Raw genomic sequence first — 17,197 nt, 5'->3', positions numbered from 1 at the left:
AAGAAGAAGAAGAAGAAGAAGAAGAAGAAGAAGAAGAAGAAGAAGAATGGAGTAGGGAAAAAAGATACAAGAAAGAAAGGGATAGAAAAAAAGAAAAAAGAAGGAAAGGAAGATGGAAGAAAGAAAGAAAAGAAAGAAGAAAGAAAGGAAGGAAGGAAGAAAAGAAAGAAAAATAAAACCCTTGTGACAAATATGCCTAGGCAAGTAGAACCAATTCCTGCCTTGGCCATGCATACAAGCATGTCTTGTTCTGCATTTTGGCTCCCTTCTCTGACAGTAGCATCCTTCTCCGTGGGTCCTCTGGAATCATGGCTGGTCATTGCATTGATCCAAGTTATCAGGACTTTCAAAATTGATTAATCTTCTTGTTATGTAAATTGCTCTCCTGGTTCTGCTCACTTCCCTCTGCATCAGTTCATACAAGTCTTACCAGGTTTCTTCAAAACCATCACTTTCATTACTCTTTCAGTACAATAGTATTCTATTACCTTCATATATCATAATTTGTTTAGCCATTCACCAATTAATGGGCCATCGCTTAGTTTCTAGTTCTTTGTCACTTTAAAAATCAGGTCCTATATTTTACATCAGGGGAAACTGAGACCCAGAAAGGGGAGTGACTCAATAAAGTCACACACATACAATAAGTTCCAGAGCCAAGATTCAAATCCAAGGCTCCAGGGCTCTTTTACAACTGCCCTGAAGCCATGATAGCTCCCTGGGCTATAGAATCTTCTTTTTAGAGTTTCCTTGATAGCTAGGTGGCACAGTGGATAGGGGTCTGAGCCTCAAATCAGGAAAGCCTGAGTTCAAATCCTGCCTCAGACACTTACTAGCTGTATGACCCTGGACAAGTCACTTCATCTATGTTTGCCTTAGTTTCCTCAACTGTAAAATTAGGGATCATAATAGCACCTATCTCCCAGGGTTGTGATGAAGCTGAAATGAGATATTTGTAAAGTGCCTTAGCAAATACCTGGCACATAGTAGGTGTTTAACCAATGCTTGTTTCTGTCCTTGGAGATCTCCAGTTTCTTGGCAGGCCTCACCCTCAGTGACTTCAGCAGGCTGGTGACTCAGTGGCCAGTACGCCTGCTGTCAATCCCCTGGCCCTCCGTGCTCCAAATCACTCACCATGTGGTGGCCCTGTGGCTTTGCCCATGACTGGAGGGTAACGTGGGCCCCTCTCGCCTGCTGCCTTGACACACTTTCTTTCAGTTTTACTTTGACTAAAAGAGGGAGTGATGTTTGATGTTGCCTTTCCTAGCTTGGTCTCTCTCATGTACAGTTTCAACATGCATTTGGGGTGGGCCCCACCAGTTCCCCGTTCACCTCTCCAGAAGTACAGCTGACCTTCAGGGCTGCTGTCGGTGAGCCTGTGGGTCCCTCCCCGGCTGGCCTGAGACAAGACCCTGTGTGAAGCAGACCTCGGAGGCCCCACCTGCACAGACCGACACCAGCCTCTGCTTTCGGACCCCACAGGGATAGGATGCCTTGGTTGCTTCTTCTGATTCTTGCTGGCTTGGCTCGGAGGGGTGAGTTCAGCTGAGGAGAGATAGTAGTTGTTATACCTGTATAACTTTTCCTGCTTCTGAAAAGACAAAGGATAGGATGCTTCCCCTCCCAAAAGCTTGGGTGGGTGGGGGACATCCCAGAAAACATCTCAGAGGAGGTGGGCTTGGAAGAAAAGGGAGGGTGTCAGCAGGCAAAGGTAAGAATGGTGAGAAGGTATCCCAGGCAGAGGGAACTGCATGAGCAAAGGACCTGAGAGGGGGAAATTGCCAGCATGTATGAGAGCAATGGTGAGATTTCCAATTTGGCTCCAGCATACAATAGATTCATAGACTGAAAAGGGAAGGACTTTGGGATACAGAGCTTAGTCTAACCCCCTCATTTTATGTTGAGGAAATTGGTCACACAGCTGGTGTCTGGCGCGTGGGTATTTATTGTGCCCTCTCAACTCCTCCTCTGATGTATCCTATAATGCCTCTTGATATAGGAGAACGGGGAGATGTATGGATGGAAAGACAATCTGGGGGCAGTCTGTGGAGCACTATGCATGCCAGGACTGAGAATCTGAACTTCACTGTAGCTTGGGAAATGACTTTGCTCATTTAAATCCACATCTGGAGAGATATTTTGAGAGTGGGAAGGGACCTTTGAGACCATAGAGTCCAACTTTTTTATCTTACAGATGGGGAAACTGAGGCTTGGTCCATGGTTATGTGGTGAATCAGTGGCAGAGCTCAGATTTCTGGGTGGGCTATTGCTGGGATTGGGATTTCTCAGTGGTATAGCAAATATAAAGCAAGCAGTGACCTAATCAATTCTAGGTCTAAGGATAGGGTTTCTGTGGAGTCTATAAAAATAAAAGGGAAAAAGGACTAAGATTTTTCAGTCTTGCCCTATCCAGAAAAAAGGTTCTTCTGAAGGGCATATTTGAGCCTTTGGGACAGGTAGATTCCAGAATGGAGGAGATGATCTCCAGTGACGATAGCATTTGACTTGGACTTAGAAGCCTTAGGTTCAAATCCAGACTCTTTCACTTACTAACTAGGAGACTTTGGGTAAGTCATTCCCCCTCCCAGTGCCTCAGATTCCATGTCCCATTCCTGACAGATTTGCTCTTCTAGAAGCAGATGGTATGGTAGTAGATAGGGTACTGGTCTTAGAGTCCAAAAGACCTGGATTAAAATCCTGTTTTAGATACTAGCTGTGTGACCCTGGGTAAATCACTTAACTTCTATAGGTCTCATTTTCCTCTTCTGTAAAATAGGGGGTCAATTGAGTGTAATACTCTGCAACATTGTATGCCCACCTCTACAAAGAAAAGGAGGAGGTAGAGCAGTTGTTTTCTGAGGCATCCTTTGGGATTGCTCTTCCCAGGGGTGAGCAGACATGTGGGGCATAGATTGATTCCTCAGTGATTCTTAGGAAGAAGGCAGAAGGATGGACCAGGAAGAGGCTGGCTTAGGAAGGAGGTTTCCTGTCACACTTTACTCAGCCTCCACCCATGTCTTAGGGCCCTGGTGCTCTGTGGAGACACTGGGGGAGGGGGCTCTTATAGGATGTCAAGGAAAGTCAGTTGCAAACAGGAAACAGGATGTGTGGGCTCTCAGGGTGTGCTGCAAGTGCCCAGAGAAGCACGGGGGCTCAGGATGCTTGACCTTATGGACAAATGAAAGAATCGAGGAGACCCCTTGGGGGAACGGTCAGGGATCAGAGTTCAATTAGCTATTCTAATGAGCTTGGGAACCAATCAGCCAGAGTTGGGAAAGGCACTTCCCATAACAGCCTGACATTTTAAATCCTTTGCAATGTGGCCCCCACCTCCCTTTCCAGCCTTATTTTACCCCTCTTGAGGTTCCAGGCAAACTTGTCCACTGGCTATTCCACTTATACAAATTCTATCACCCACCTTCACACCTTTGCACAGCTGGTCTCCCATATCTGGAATGCACTCCCTCCTCACCTCTGCCTTATAGAAAACCATGCTTCCTTCAAAGTATGGCTCAGGTGTTACTTCTCCTTTTTTAAAATTAATTTATTTATTTTAGTTTTCAACATTCACTTCCACAAGATTTTGAATTCCAAATTTTCTCCCCATCTCATCCCACCCCAAGACAGCGTGCATTCTGAATACCCCTTCCCCTTATCTTTCCTCCCTTTTATCTCCCCTCTCCTCTCTTATCTCTTCCCCTTCTATTTTCCTGTAGGGCAGGATAGATTTCTATACCCCATTGCCTGTATATCTTATTTCCCAGTTGCATGTGAAAACAATTTTTAACATTTGTTTTTAAAACTTTGGGTTCCAAATTTTCTCCCTTCCTCCCTCCCCACCCACTGTCATTGAGAAGGCAAGCAACTCAATATAGGTTATACATGTGTAGTCATGCAAAACACTTCCATAGTAGTCATGTTGTGGAAAACTAACTATATTTCCCTTCATCCTATCCCGCCCCCTGTTTACTCTATTCTCTCTTTTGACCCTGTCCCTCCTCAGAAGTGTTTGCTTCTGATTACTCCCTTCCCCAATCTGCCCTCCCTTCTATCATCCCCTCACTCTCTTATCCCCTTCCCCCCTATTTTCCTGTAGGGTGAGATAGCTTTCCATACCCCATTGAGTGTGTATGTTATTCCCTCCTTAAGCCAAATGCTATGAGAATAGGATTCACTCATTCTCTCTCACCTTCCCCCACTTCCCCTCCACTGTAAAAGCCTTTTCTTGTCTGTTTTATGTGAGATAATTTACCCCATTCTACCTCTCCCTTTCTCCTTCTCCCAGTATAATCCTTTCTCACCCCTTAATTTTATTCTCCAGATATGACCCATTCATCTTCAGCTCACCCTGTGCCCTCTACTTATCTAACCATATAATTTTTTCTCTCCAACTACCCTAATACTGACAAAGGTCTCATGAGTTACAAATATCATCTTTCCATGTAGGAATGTAAACAGTTCAACCTTAAAAAGTCCCTTATGATTTCTCTTTCCTGTTTACCTCTTCATGCTTCTCTTGAGTGTTGTATTTGAAAGTCAAATTTTCTATTCAGCTCTGATCTTTTCATCAAGATTGCTTGAAAGTCCTCTATTTCACTGAATGTCCATTTTTTCCCTGAAGGATTATACTCAGTTTTGCTGGGTAGGTGATTCTTGATTGTAATCCTATCTCCTTTGCCCTCCAGAATATCATATTCCAAGCCCTCTGGTTCCTTAATGTAGAAGCTGCTAACTCTTGTGTTATCCTGATTGTGTTTCCACAACACTTGAATTGTTTCTTTCTGGCTGCTTGCAATATTTTCTCCTTGACCTGGGAACTCTGGAATTTGGCTACAATATTCCTAGGAGTTTTCCTTTAGGGACCTCTTTCAGGAAGTGATTGGTATATTCTTTCCATTTCTATTTTACCCTCTGTTTTTAGAATATCAGGGCAGTTTTCCTTGATAATTTCTTAAAAGATGATGTCTAGGCTCTTTTTTTGATCATGGTTTTCAAATAGTCCAATAATTTTTAAATTATCTCTCCTGGATCTATTTTCCAGGTCAGTTTTTTTCCAATGAGATATTTTACATTGTCTTCTATTTTTTCATTCTTTTGGTTTTGTTTTACAATGTCTTGATTTCTCATAAAGTCACTAGCTCCCGATTGCTCCATTCTAATTTTTAAGGAAGCATTTTCTTCAGTGAGCTTTTGGACTTCCTTTTCCATTTGGCCAATTCTGCTTTTTAAGGCATTCTTCTCCTCATTTGCTCTTTGGATCTCTTTTGCCATTTGGGTTAGGCTATTTTTTAAGGTGTTATTTTCTTCAGTATTTTTTTGGGTCTCCTTTAGCAAGCTGTTGACTAGTTCTTCATGATTTTCTTGCATCACTCTCATTTCTCTTCCAAATTTTTCCTCTACTTCTTTTACTTGCTTCTCAAAACCCTTTTTGAGTTCTTCCATGGCCTGGGACAGATTCATATTTTCCTTGGAGGCTTTGGATGTAGGAGCTTTGACTTTGTTGTCTTCTTCTGGTTGTATGTTTTGATCTTCTTTGTCACCAAAGAAAGATTCTATGGTCTGACTTTTTTTTTTTTTGCATTGTTTGCTCATGCTCCCAGCCAATTACTTGAGTTTTAAACTCTTTGTTAAGGTAGGGGTCTGCTTTCAGTGTGGAAAATGTACTGTCTCAAGCTTTGGGGGGTTTGTGCAGCTGTTTTCAGAGATACTCTAGAGATTTGTAAATTTTCAGTTCTTCCAAAGTGGTATGATTAAGGATGAGGTGTTTACTCCTTTCCTGGCCTGTACTCTGGTCTGTGAGTGATCACAAGCATTCTTTTCTGCCTTGGAACTCTGAAGAGGATTCCCTCTCCACCACCACTCCAAGTTCCATCTCACCAGTGCTCCTCCTTGCCCCACGACCACCCAGAACTGTGTTCCTCTCCCAGCTCGGCATGATATACCTTCCCGATCAACCATTCAGGTTGTCTTGGGTTGGAAATTTGTTTCACTCTGTCTTTTTGTGGGTTCTGCTATTCTAGAATTTGTTTAGAGCCATTTTTAACAAGTATTTGAAGGGGTTTGGGGGAGAGCTCAAGCAAGTCACTGCTTTTACTCCATTATCTTTCAGGCATTACTTCTTTCAGAAATCTGTGTCTTGTCTAAGCTTGACATCAGGACTTAGCACAGTGCTCTGCACACAGTAGGTGCTTAATGCATGTTCATCGAGCTAAAGGTTTTCAAAGCACTTTTCTCACAACTGCCTTGTCAGGTCAGTCAGTCAGTTGGTTAACAAGCATTTATTAAGCACCTAGTAGGTTCCAGGCATTGTGCTAAGCACTGGGATACAAGGAAAGGGAAAGAATGATCCTAGTCTGTAAGGAACTCACATTCTCATGAAGGAGGCAGCATACAAAAAGATATATATGTATGAGATAAATGCAAATGGTTATGAATTCCAGAGTAGAGGGCATTGAATAAACAGGAGGTAATCTCAGAGAGAGGGCAGCTGGGCAGTGCAGTAGATAGAATGCTGAGCCTGAAGTCAGGAAGACTCATCTCCCTGAGTTCAAATTCAGCCTTAGACACTTACTAGCTATGTGACCCTGGGCAAGTCACTTCTGTTAGGGTGAATGTCTCACAGTCTCATGAGAACTCTGTTGAGGGAACTTTCCCATGGGAGTTCTAGCTTCTATCAGTAGAAGCTGAGGGTCACAACATAGTTGCATGGCAAAAATAAGGAAGTCTCCCAGGACCTCTCCTTTGCTGACATGCAGCTCCCACGGTTGGTTCGGCTCTCCTCTCACTGGGAGTTGAGTCCTGACACAAGTTCCAGCAGACCTGATGATTGGCTATCACAGGGGGATCACGCTTTGAACATGCATCACTAGGGCCATAAAAGACAGCTAACTTCACTCAATAAACGGAGCTTCTGCCACCTTGCTGTCTCCCGCCTCATCCATGCGTCTCGGGGTTACAGAGCATTGAGCTGGTCTCATGCTCATCACTGCAGCGGCCACGTCAACTTCACCCTGTCTGCCTCAGTTTCCTCATTGGTAAAATGAGCTGGAGAAGGAAATGGTAAACCATTCCAGTATCTCTGCCAGGAAAACCCCAAATTGGGGTCACAAAGATTTGGACATGACTGAAACGACAGCGACAACAAAGATCTCAGAGAAGAGACACTAGCATTATCAGGACCGGCAAAAGCATCTTGCAGAATGTGCTATTTGAACTAAGTCTTGAAGTAAATGGGGGAAGGAAGGAGAAAGAGATGAGGAGGGACATCATCGTAATCACAGAGTCAGCCAGAGATGCCTGGCGTCAGGAGCTGGAATGTCCCGTCTGATGAACACCAAGAATTTTGCAGTGAATGGAATAGAGCAAAGACTGGAAGGGCACCAAGATAGAAAGGGCTTTAAAAACCAAACTGGAGGGACAGCTAGGTGGCACAGTGGATAGAGCACCCGCCTTGGAGTCAGGAGGACCTGAGTTCAAATCCAGCCTCAGACACCTAAAACTCACTAGCTGTGTGACTCTGGGCAAGTCACTTAACCCCAACTGCCTAAAACAAAACAAAACAAAACAAAAAAACAAAAGCCAAACCAGAGTCTCTATTTGATCCTGGAGGTGATAGGCAACCTCTGGAACTTGCCGAGGGCAGGGATGGTGGTGGTGGTATGACATGATTCTTGTGCTTTAGGAAGATGACATCAGCAGCTGCATGGAGGGGAGGCTTGGGGTGGGCAGACCAAGCAGCAAAGATGTTGTCCAGGTAGAAACGACAAGACTTGGTAACTGATTTGATATATTGGGTGAGACAGAGTGCCAAGGATGACAAAAAGCAAAGCTGGAAGGCTGGATGACTGGGAGGACAGTGGTGCCCTCAGCACTTACGGAGTTCAGTTTTGGACGTGTTGAGTTTAAGATGGGCAATTGGAGATGTGAGACTGGTGGTTAGGGCTGCACAAGTAGATCTGGGAATCATCAGCATAAAGATGAGCATTGAAGCCTTGGGAGCTGAGGAGATCACTGGGGGAAGTAGAGAGGAGGAACCAGGATAGAACTTTGGAAGAAAGAGGAGGGTGTCAACAGGCAAAGATGAGAATGGGGGGAAGGTATTCCAGGCAGAGGGAACTACGTGGGCAAAGGGCCAGAGAGGGTGAAATTGCCAGAATGTTTGAGAGCAGTGGTGAGTTGTTCAGTTTGGATCGACCATACAATAATAGATTCGTAGACTGAGATGGGAAGGACTTTGCGACCTAGAACTCAGTCTGACTCTCTTGTTTTATATTGAGGAAATTGGTCACGTAGCTAGTGAGTGTCAGGAGCCTGGGTGTTTATTGTGCCCTCTCAACTCCTACTCTGATGTATCTATAATGAATGCCTCTTGATATAGGAGAACAAGGAGACATATGGATGGAAAAATATTCCATCCATGGGGTACACCCATGGTTAATGGACACAGCCTGGACGAAGATCCAGCAAAGGAGACTTAGAAGGAGGGGTCAGACAGGAAGAGAACCAGGACAGCCTAGAGAGGCATGAGTATCAAAAAACTAGCCGCAGAGAAGTCAAGAGGGATGAGGACTGAGAAAAGGCCATTCGATTTGGCCATTAAGAGATTGTTTGTAACTTTGGAAAGAACAGTTTGAGCTGAATCAGGAGGTGGGATGTCAGACTGCTGACTTTAGAAGAGACTGAAAGGAAAGGAAGTGGATTGTGGCTGGTTGTCTCATTTAGCCACAAAAGGGAGATGAGATATGGGACGAGAGCTAACGGGGATAGACAGATCAAATGAGGGTTTTTTGAGCTCGGGGGAAACACATAGGCAATAGAGAAGGAGCCAGTGAATAAGGAAAGGCTGAAGATTAGTGATAGAGTGGGGATGACAGAGGCGGCAGTCTGCTGGAGAAGATGGGATAGAATGAGATTGCTTGTGTAAGTAGAGGGCTTTGCCTTTGGCAAGGAGAAGGGCTATCTTTTCATGTGAGAAAAGGGTGAAGGAAGAGATAGCAGCAGAAGGCATCTGAGGGAGGTGAGATCAGGAGGAGGGGAGAGGAGGGAGCTCTCAGCAAATGACCTCGATTTTTTGGGTAAAGTATGAGACAAGGTCCTCAGCTGGGAGAAAGGGCCTTGGGAGGACTCAGAAGGGTTGAAAGGGTTTGAAGAACTTCAATGTCCAGTGGGTGATGGATCAATTAGGCAGGTGGAAAAGGATTGCTTTACTGCAGTGATGACCCAGCTGAAGTTGAGTGTTGCATAAATTTGTAGTGGACCCAGTTGGCATGGTCTCAGGATTCCCTCCAGCTCCGTTATGGTAGGTAGCAGGGGTGCTGTTATTAACCTTATTTTACAGTTGAGCGAATTGAAGTTCAGAGAAGCTAAGCTATTTTCCCGAGGTCACACAGCTAGCCATTCTAACCTCTGCATTTACAGGGAACAGTCAGCTTTCTCTGTCCCATGGGGGACCATCGAGTGTACCGGAATCTCAAAGTTGGAAGGGAGCTAAACTTGGACAGAATCCAGTCTGATCCCTAGATGACTAAGATTCCCTTCAGGGAAAGCTAGGTGGCAAAACCAATAGAGCACCAGCCCTGCAGTCAGAGGGACTCAAGTTCAAACCTGGCCTCAGATACTTACTAGCTGAGTGACCCTGGGCAAATCATTTAACCCTGATTGCCTCCCACTCCCCCCCAAAAAAGAATCTCTTCAACAATGCCCCCCAACATAAAATAAAATAAAAACAATGTTCTCAACCTCTACTGGAATAGGTCCATTCTTGGAGACATCTTAGTGCATTTTTGAGCCCCTCTCATTGTTTTTTTTTCCTTCCCGTAATGAACCAAAAGCTACCTCTTTGCAATTCCCACTCTAATTCTACCCTCTGGAGCCAAACAGAACAGGTCTCACCTTTCTTCCACATGACAACCCTTAAAAACTTAAAAGCAGTGGTTATGCCACCCTCTCCCCTCCAAAGTTTTCTCTCATTCACACTACATAAGGTCACAAGGTAATAATAAAATAACAATAATAATAACAACAAGAAGAGCTATTATATTTATAGCATCTCAAGGCTTGCAAAGCATTTCCCATATGAGTATCATCTCATTTAATACACCTTGATGACCCAGTGAGCTCACTGACATCATCCACACTCTACAGATTAGGAAAACTGAGGCTGAAGTCACAAAGCTAGTAAGTGTCAGAGATGGAGTCAATCCCAACTCATCCTGACCTCAAGTTCAGATTTTTTTGTTTTCACTAAATCAAACAGCTCTTAAAGCTGACAAAGTAGGGTGGAGGTGGGAGAATGGAGAGCCTTGAATGCCATGCCAAGGATTTTATCCTTTTCAACGGCCATGTGGAGCCCTTGAAGGTCTATCACTGATTATTTCTGAAATGATACATATTTCCTTTGGAAATAAAGATTTTTGCTCGAACCCAGAATAGCTCAGTTATGGCGACCATAATAATCTGCCCAAGCATTATTAAACATCTATCAAGGGGCAGGTAGGTGGCACAGTGGATAGAACTCCAGCCTTGGAGTCAGAAGGGCCTGAATACAAATTTGGCCTCAGACACTTGACACTTCCTACTGTGTGACCCTAGGCAAGTCACTTAACCCCAATTGCCTTACCAAAAAGCAAAAAAAATAAAAACCAAAAAACATCTATCAAGTGCATGCCCTTCCAGGTGCTGGGGAGGGAAGACAAAAGCCAAACGACATTTTGTTTCAAGAACTCGAGTTCCATTTGGGGTGTGCAATGAGGAAGAGGAAGAGTAAATGCAAGATAATTTGAGGAGGGAGAGACCACCCCCACCCAAGGGGAACAGGAAAAGTTTTGGGCAGGAGGTCCCACCCAAGCTGCCTCTCAAAGGAAGCTAAATGTTTTCAGGGACAGAGGTAAGGAGGAAGTATAATGCAGGCATTACAGATAGACAGCTTGAACAAAGGATCAAGAGGAGAAGTGGCCCACTAAATACGTCCTTTGGCTGGGACCTAGTGTGCATAGCAGAGAGGATTATGAGATAAGAGTGAAGGCTGGTGCCAGACTGTGGAGGGGTTGTAATGCCAGGCTGAGGTGTTTGTGGCAATAGGGAGCCACAGACAATTCCTGAGTAGCCCAATGACTGTAGATCTATACTGGAAGGGTCTTCAGAAGCCACCTCGCGGGATGCTCTTGTTTTTACAGATAAGGAAAGTGAGACCCAAGGAGGTTAAATAACAGCCAATATCATCACAGGCTCTGGTCAGACCTGTGTTTTGGGAAGATGATTTTGGCAGCGCTGTGGGGGATGGGTGGGAAGAGGGAGAGGCTAGATAGAAGAAGATGAGTTAGGAATAGTCCACTTCAGAGGTGATGAGAGATCCTAAACTGGTGGGGGGAGGGAGGTGAGCAGAGAGAAAAGTATGGATGGGAGAGATGTCATTGGTGTAGATGGCTGGATGAGTGGGGCAAGGGAGACGATGATTGTGACCTTGGGTGATGGCAAGGATAGTGGAGCCCTCAATAAAAGTAGGGCAGTATGGAAAAAAGAAGTGTATGTGTGTGTGTGTGTGTGTGTGTGTATGTGTATGCATGTGCATGTGTGTGTATGTGTGTGTGCGCGTGCATGAGCAGTGTCTGTCTGTCTGTCTGTCTGTCGGGGTTGGCGAATATGGAAGAGGAGAAAATGAGTCCTGCCTTTAAGATGTGTGACAGGCAGGTGGCTAGTGATGCTGGACTGGATTAAAAAAAAAAATAGGGACAGAGAGCAAAGAATCACAAAGCCTAGAGAAGAGACTGATGGAGTTTTCACAAAGAGCATCCCTTCTCCCAATTTTGTTGTTTTGGGGGAAAAGAGTATCTTCGGAAGGATTCGATGCCCAATTAGCTCTCAAGGTGTGTTCACAACACTAATGATAATTCTAGCTGGAATTTCTATTGCTCTTTATATGTGTAGGAACTCATGAGAGGTCTCATGGCCCTGTAAGGTAGGTAGTATGTGGATTATCATACCCATTTTATAGATGAGAAAACCAAGGCCCAGAGAGAAGTATCTTTGTACCCATTCACACAGCTAATATGTGGAAGAGCCAGTTCTCCTGACTCCTAGTCTAAGGCTCTGATCTAATTGGCTTCCCCGGTATCCAGTCTCTCTCTTTTCCAAATCGTCTTTCAAATCGCTACCAAAATAATCTTTTGCAGTCTAGGTCTGGCTATGACACCTAATGTCTGTGTGACCTTGGATCAGTTATTTAAGTTCCCTGGATCTGTTTCCTTTTCTGTAAAATGAAGAGGTTGGACTAGATCAGGGTGGGGAACCTGCGGCCACATGTGGCCCTCTAGGCTGCAGGTTCCCTATCCCTGGACCAGATGTCCTCTGAGGTCCCTTCCAGCTCTGGACCAATGGTCCTATGTAAGTTTGCTGGTCAAGAATTTTCTCTGGGGCAACTAGGTGGTGCAGTGGATAGAGCACCAGCCTTGGAATCAGGAAGACCTGAGTTCAAATCTGGCCTCAGTCACTTGATACTTACTAGCTGTGTGACTCTGGGTAAGTCACTTAACCCCAATTGCCTCACCAAAAAGAAAAAGAATTTTCCCCCTGTTGCCTTTCTCTAAAGGTATTTTGAAAAGTATTGAACATGGAGTCAAGAAAGACCAGTGTTTGAATCCCTTTTTGGACACTTACTTACTGTAGGACCATTAGCAGCTCATAGACTCATAGATTTTGAGCTGGAGGGGACCTCAGAAACACTTTAGTTCAATCCCCTTGTTTTACAGATGAGGAAACTGAAGCACAGAGAGAGCTGTAGTGACTTATCCAAGGTCATGCAGCTGTTAATGTCTGAGGCAGGGTTAGAATAGCCAGCATTTGAATTTGAATTTAATCTGAACCCACATCTTCCTATGCCAGTGCCCTATCCTCTATACTACTTTGCTCACTTCACTGCTTCTAGCCTCAGTTTCCTCATCTGAAAAATGGGAAGCATAATACAAAGTACCTACCTCCCAGGATTGTGGTGATGTTCAAATGAAGTAATGTATATAAAGTGTGTTGGAAATGTGAAAGAGCCCATATAAACATCAGCTATTAATTAAGGAAAAGAGGTCGGGTTCTGGGACCTCAGGTATCTGTGGTGGCAGCATGGAGATCCCAATCCCTAGACGGTGGGGCTTGGGGTGTCGGTGACAAAGAATCATCTATGAGCCATCTGGGAGCTCAGCAGGGAATTCTTTTGTAGAGGTAGCAGGTACAATTCTTTATAACTCTCCTGATCTCTCTCTCTCTCTAGCAGGGAGCCCCAAATCTCCAATTTAATGACTCTGGATCCCTTCCCTGCCACTAAATGACTCTTAACTCTTATCTCTTCCAATACAGGGGGGACTTGCAAAAATGGAGAGTGCTGTTTCGAGGAGCTGCCCTTCTGGGAAAGAGGTTCAGGTATGAGCGGGGATGGAATGGAGTCCACAATCTTATAAGAAAACTTCACATTTCTACTGTACCTTCATGTTTACAAAGCACTTTAAATGTATCATCTCCTATGCTCCTCATAATATTCCTGTGACAGATGCAACTCAGGTATTAGGGTGACACCTGGTAGCCTACATGTGATGCTAGGTAAGAATGTGCTTGCTGCTAAATGTTTAACAATCAGTTCTCTAGGGTAGAGGGTGGAGGTGGTCTATACAGGACATACCAATCTGCATTATTAAAATTTCTCCATTGTTTTCTTAAGTTTAGACAATCAACAAAATAATAAATCAAGCCCTGATTTGTAACATCTAATGGTTTCCAAGGGGTAGATACTCACTTCTCAAATTTAACAATCGACTCTTGAGAGCCAATTCAAGCTAACTCTAGCACATCCCTGTGCTTGGGGCACTATGCAGCAGTCCAAATCAATTCATGTTCTGCTTTCCCTAAGCATACCAGATGACAGCTGGACACTGTATTAATTATCCATTGATGAAGTATAATACCCGAGTTGCTTGCCAGGTGGCACATGTTTGAACCACCCATTGAGTCACCTCAGTTCTCTGTAGACTCCTGAAAGCCTGCATTATCCTCTCTGGTCAACAGAGGGTGCTCAGTATGCAAATTCTTAGGTTATTCCCAAATTCTGTGTCAAGAAGCTAGCCCCTCACGTTATCTGGAGAGAGAAGATGCAACCAGGGGAATCTGGAAAGGCTTTGAGAAGGAGGCAGCAGTGAACCGAGCTTTGAAGGAAGGAATCTAAGAATTCCAAGGGGCAGCTAAGTGCTATGGTGGGTAAAAGTGCTGGGTCAGGAGCAGGAAGATCTGAGTTCACATATAGCCTCAGACACTTCCTAGCTGTGTGACCCTGGGTAAGTCGTGTAATCTTAGCCTACCTCAATTTCTTCAACTGTAAAATGGGAATAATAACAGTACCTATCTCCCCAACTATTGTTAGTATATTACCAAACAAAATAATATTTATAAATGTGTTTAGCATAGTACTTAGCAAATAGTCAACACTTCCTTAAATGCTTATTTGCTTCCTTCCAAGGTGAGGAGAAAGTGCATTATAGGGAGGCTGGAAATGGCGTGGTTAGATTGGGGAATGGCAAATTGGTCAGTTGGCAGATCTGACTGACCTATTTCTTTGTTTTAAGGTCTTACCTACCCAATAGTCTATGGACATAGGTTTCTTATGGTCTTTTTCAGGCTTAGCAGAAGGTCCAAGGGATCTGCTTTGTTACAGGATCTTCCCAAAAGGTTTCAAGTGTTCTTGGCAATATGATGGTGACCCCACCCATGTCACCCACTTCCTTCGATGCTGGTAAGTAGAATGCTCAGGAGGTTCATCCCAATAGCAAAGAGAACAAAATGGTTACCTGGACCCCCCAGTAGATGGGCACAATCTTTGGACTGCTTCATTTTTTATTTGGGTCAATTAGTCTCTCTGCTCTTCTCTCTACCCCTTCATTCTTGAGAACTCACCATATTGGTTCAGAACTTAGTGTGGGCAGTCAATCAGCTCAGCCCTACTGAAGCTCAGAACTCCTAAGCTCAAGCAATCCTCTACATTTGGCATTACGGGTGTGTACCACCATGCCCAACTAGAACAATGTTCTCGAATACATAGGATTACAAAGGAAACCAATTTTATTGAAATAGTTCAAGATATTTATTTTTGACTTTGAATGAAAGTTCCACAAGATGGCAGGGGCCACGGCCAGAGCACAAAGAGTGCTCTTGTGCCTTGCCTAGCTTCACTTGAGACTCTTCAGGAATTATGTAGAAAGGAAAAGCTCACATGTAAATTGATTGGAATCACCAAAAGGAATCTAAATAATTATGAGGTGGAACACTTGTGTGAAAACAAGATAGAAAAGGATATGGAATATTACCTTGTAAAACAGAAAGGATGGCCAGAAACTACAAATACTTGGGAACCTTCAAGAAATCTCAAATGCCCATTGCTTCTTGAACAGTTTTATAATGACCAGCATGATTATTTGTCTCAGTTAAAGCAAGGCAAAGCAGTAATGCTGAAAAATTATATCAAAAGTTTGAAGCCTGCTGCTGCTGAGGGTGTTGTAAAGAAGGTTAAACAAAAGGCAGTTCTGCAGAGATGGCAAGAAGAACTTAACAGAAAAAAGGAATGGTCTTTGTTGATCTGGAAGGTCCACCTTTAGACTTTTACTACATTAATGAATACAAACCTGCTCCTGTGATCAATTTAAGAAATGAAGCCATAGTTGGTTGTATGTGCATAGATTGCTTCTTTGAGAAGTACTGCCCTGCAGAAGCTGGAGTTCATTTGGCTTATAATTGGGGGGAAAAAAAGGCAGATAAAAATCCAACCTGGCACGCCCTATCTATGAGTGCAACTCACAGTGTAAATGTGGGCCTGATTTCCCCTATAGGATTGTTCAGAAAGGTCCACCGTCTTCCCTTTGCATCTTTAGAACTAGCAATGGCTGTGTCTGGGGTGTGAAAACCCTTGAGAAAATTAAAAGAATGAGTTTTGTCATGGAGTGTGTTGGAGAGGTTATCACAATGGAGAAGCTGAGAGATGGAGGCAACTCTATGATAATAAAGGAATCACATATCTCTTTGATCTGGACTATGAATCTGGTGAATTCACAGTGGATGCAGCTCCATACAGAAATGTTTCTCATTCTGTGAATCATAGCTGTGACCCAAATCTTCAGCTGTTCAACATCTTCACTGATGACCTTGATACATACCTTCCTCAAAGAGCACTGTTTTCTGCAAGAATGATACATCCTGAAGCTTACTTTTGATTATCAAATGAAAGGTTCTGGAGATATATCTTCAGAGTCTATTGACCTCAGGAAGCCAAAAAGAAGGTCAACACTGTGGGCAAGTGTGGATATATGTCTTGTAGAGGTTACCTCAACTAAAATTTCAGGCTACAGGTCTAAAGATAAATCTCATGGTTATTTTTGTTTGTTTTTTACTTAAATCCCATCTTAGAAAATGAATTTTTTTCATATTTAAGTATTTGGGATATTTTATATATGCTAAATCAAGGTTGTTATGCCTCATGTTTTCTTAATTTACAATTCATTTCAAAACCACATTTGCCATGGGGGCAGTTAGGTGGCACAGTGCATAAGGCACCGGCCCTGAAGTCAAGAGGACCTGAGTTCAAATCCGGCCTCAGACCAAACACTTGACACTTACTAGCCATGTGACCCTAGCCAAGTCACTTAATCCCAATTGCCTAAAAAAGCAAAAACAAAAACACATTAGCCAAAGACCTTACTGATGCTCATTAATGTGAAAGGGTAAACAGAGTCGCAAGAGTAGATCTTACACAGACTAGTCAAAAATATCAGTGTTTAGTAGTTGGATGTCATACCCATTAGGAAAACAAAACTACTTGTAGATTAGGGTTTTTATCCATCCAACAAACATTTATTAAGCACTAACTGTGCTAAGCACTGGGAGAGACAGAAACTTTAGAGAAGATACTATCCCTGCCCCCACGGAGCTTACATACTTAAGTTTAGTTATGAAAATGGTGCTTTTGAATTGAACATTCAATTTGCTGAGAAATCTTAAACATAGTTAGCGTATTTAATTTGGACAATGTAAAAAAAGTTCTATTTTTGTTAATGTCATTCATATGACATCCTTATTCACCTGCTTAATGGTCATACATATTGTGTATGTACTTATTAAAAATAAGTGATATCAAATTGTATGCTCTTTTCTAATTTTTATTAAAACAAATTGA

General features: G+C 43.4%; 1 protein-coding gene and 1 pseudogene across 4 annotated transcripts in view; both read left to right on the top strand.

Annotated features, from left to right (window-relative positions):
- Window positions 1-1,245: 1,245 nt before the first annotated feature.
- Window positions 1,246-17,197, top strand: part of IL12RB1 (interleukin 12 receptor subunit beta 1) — a 36,969-nt gene continuing 21,017 nt past the window's right edge. For 3 of the 4 annotated variants that reach the window (XM_027853298.1, XM_027853299.1, XM_027853297.1), the window contains exons 1-3: window positions 1,246-1,535; window positions 13,345-13,407; window positions 14,653-14,767. In XM_027853298.1, coding sequence (XP_027709099.1) covers window positions 1,490-1,535; window positions 13,345-13,407; window positions 14,653-14,767 — 224 coding nt within the window. In that variant the 5' untranslated portion in view covers window positions 1,246-1,489. Of the gene's footprint in view, window positions 1,536-13,344; window positions 13,408-14,652; window positions 14,768-17,197 lie in introns of those variants that run through there. The other variant, XM_027853300.1, reaches the window with a different exon arrangement.
- Window positions 15,192-16,358, top strand: LOC114036655 (annotated as a pseudogene).

Source organism: Vombatus ursinus, unplaced genomic scaffold, assembly GCF_900497805.2.
Source record: "Vombatus ursinus unplaced genomic scaffold, bare-nosed wombat genome assembly UNPS02009918.1, whole genome shotgun sequence".
NCBI classification, from domain to species: Eukaryota; Metazoa; Chordata; class Mammalia; order Diprotodontia; family Vombatidae; genus Vombatus; species Vombatus ursinus.
This window is presented reverse-complemented; position numbering and strand designations above follow the sequence as displayed.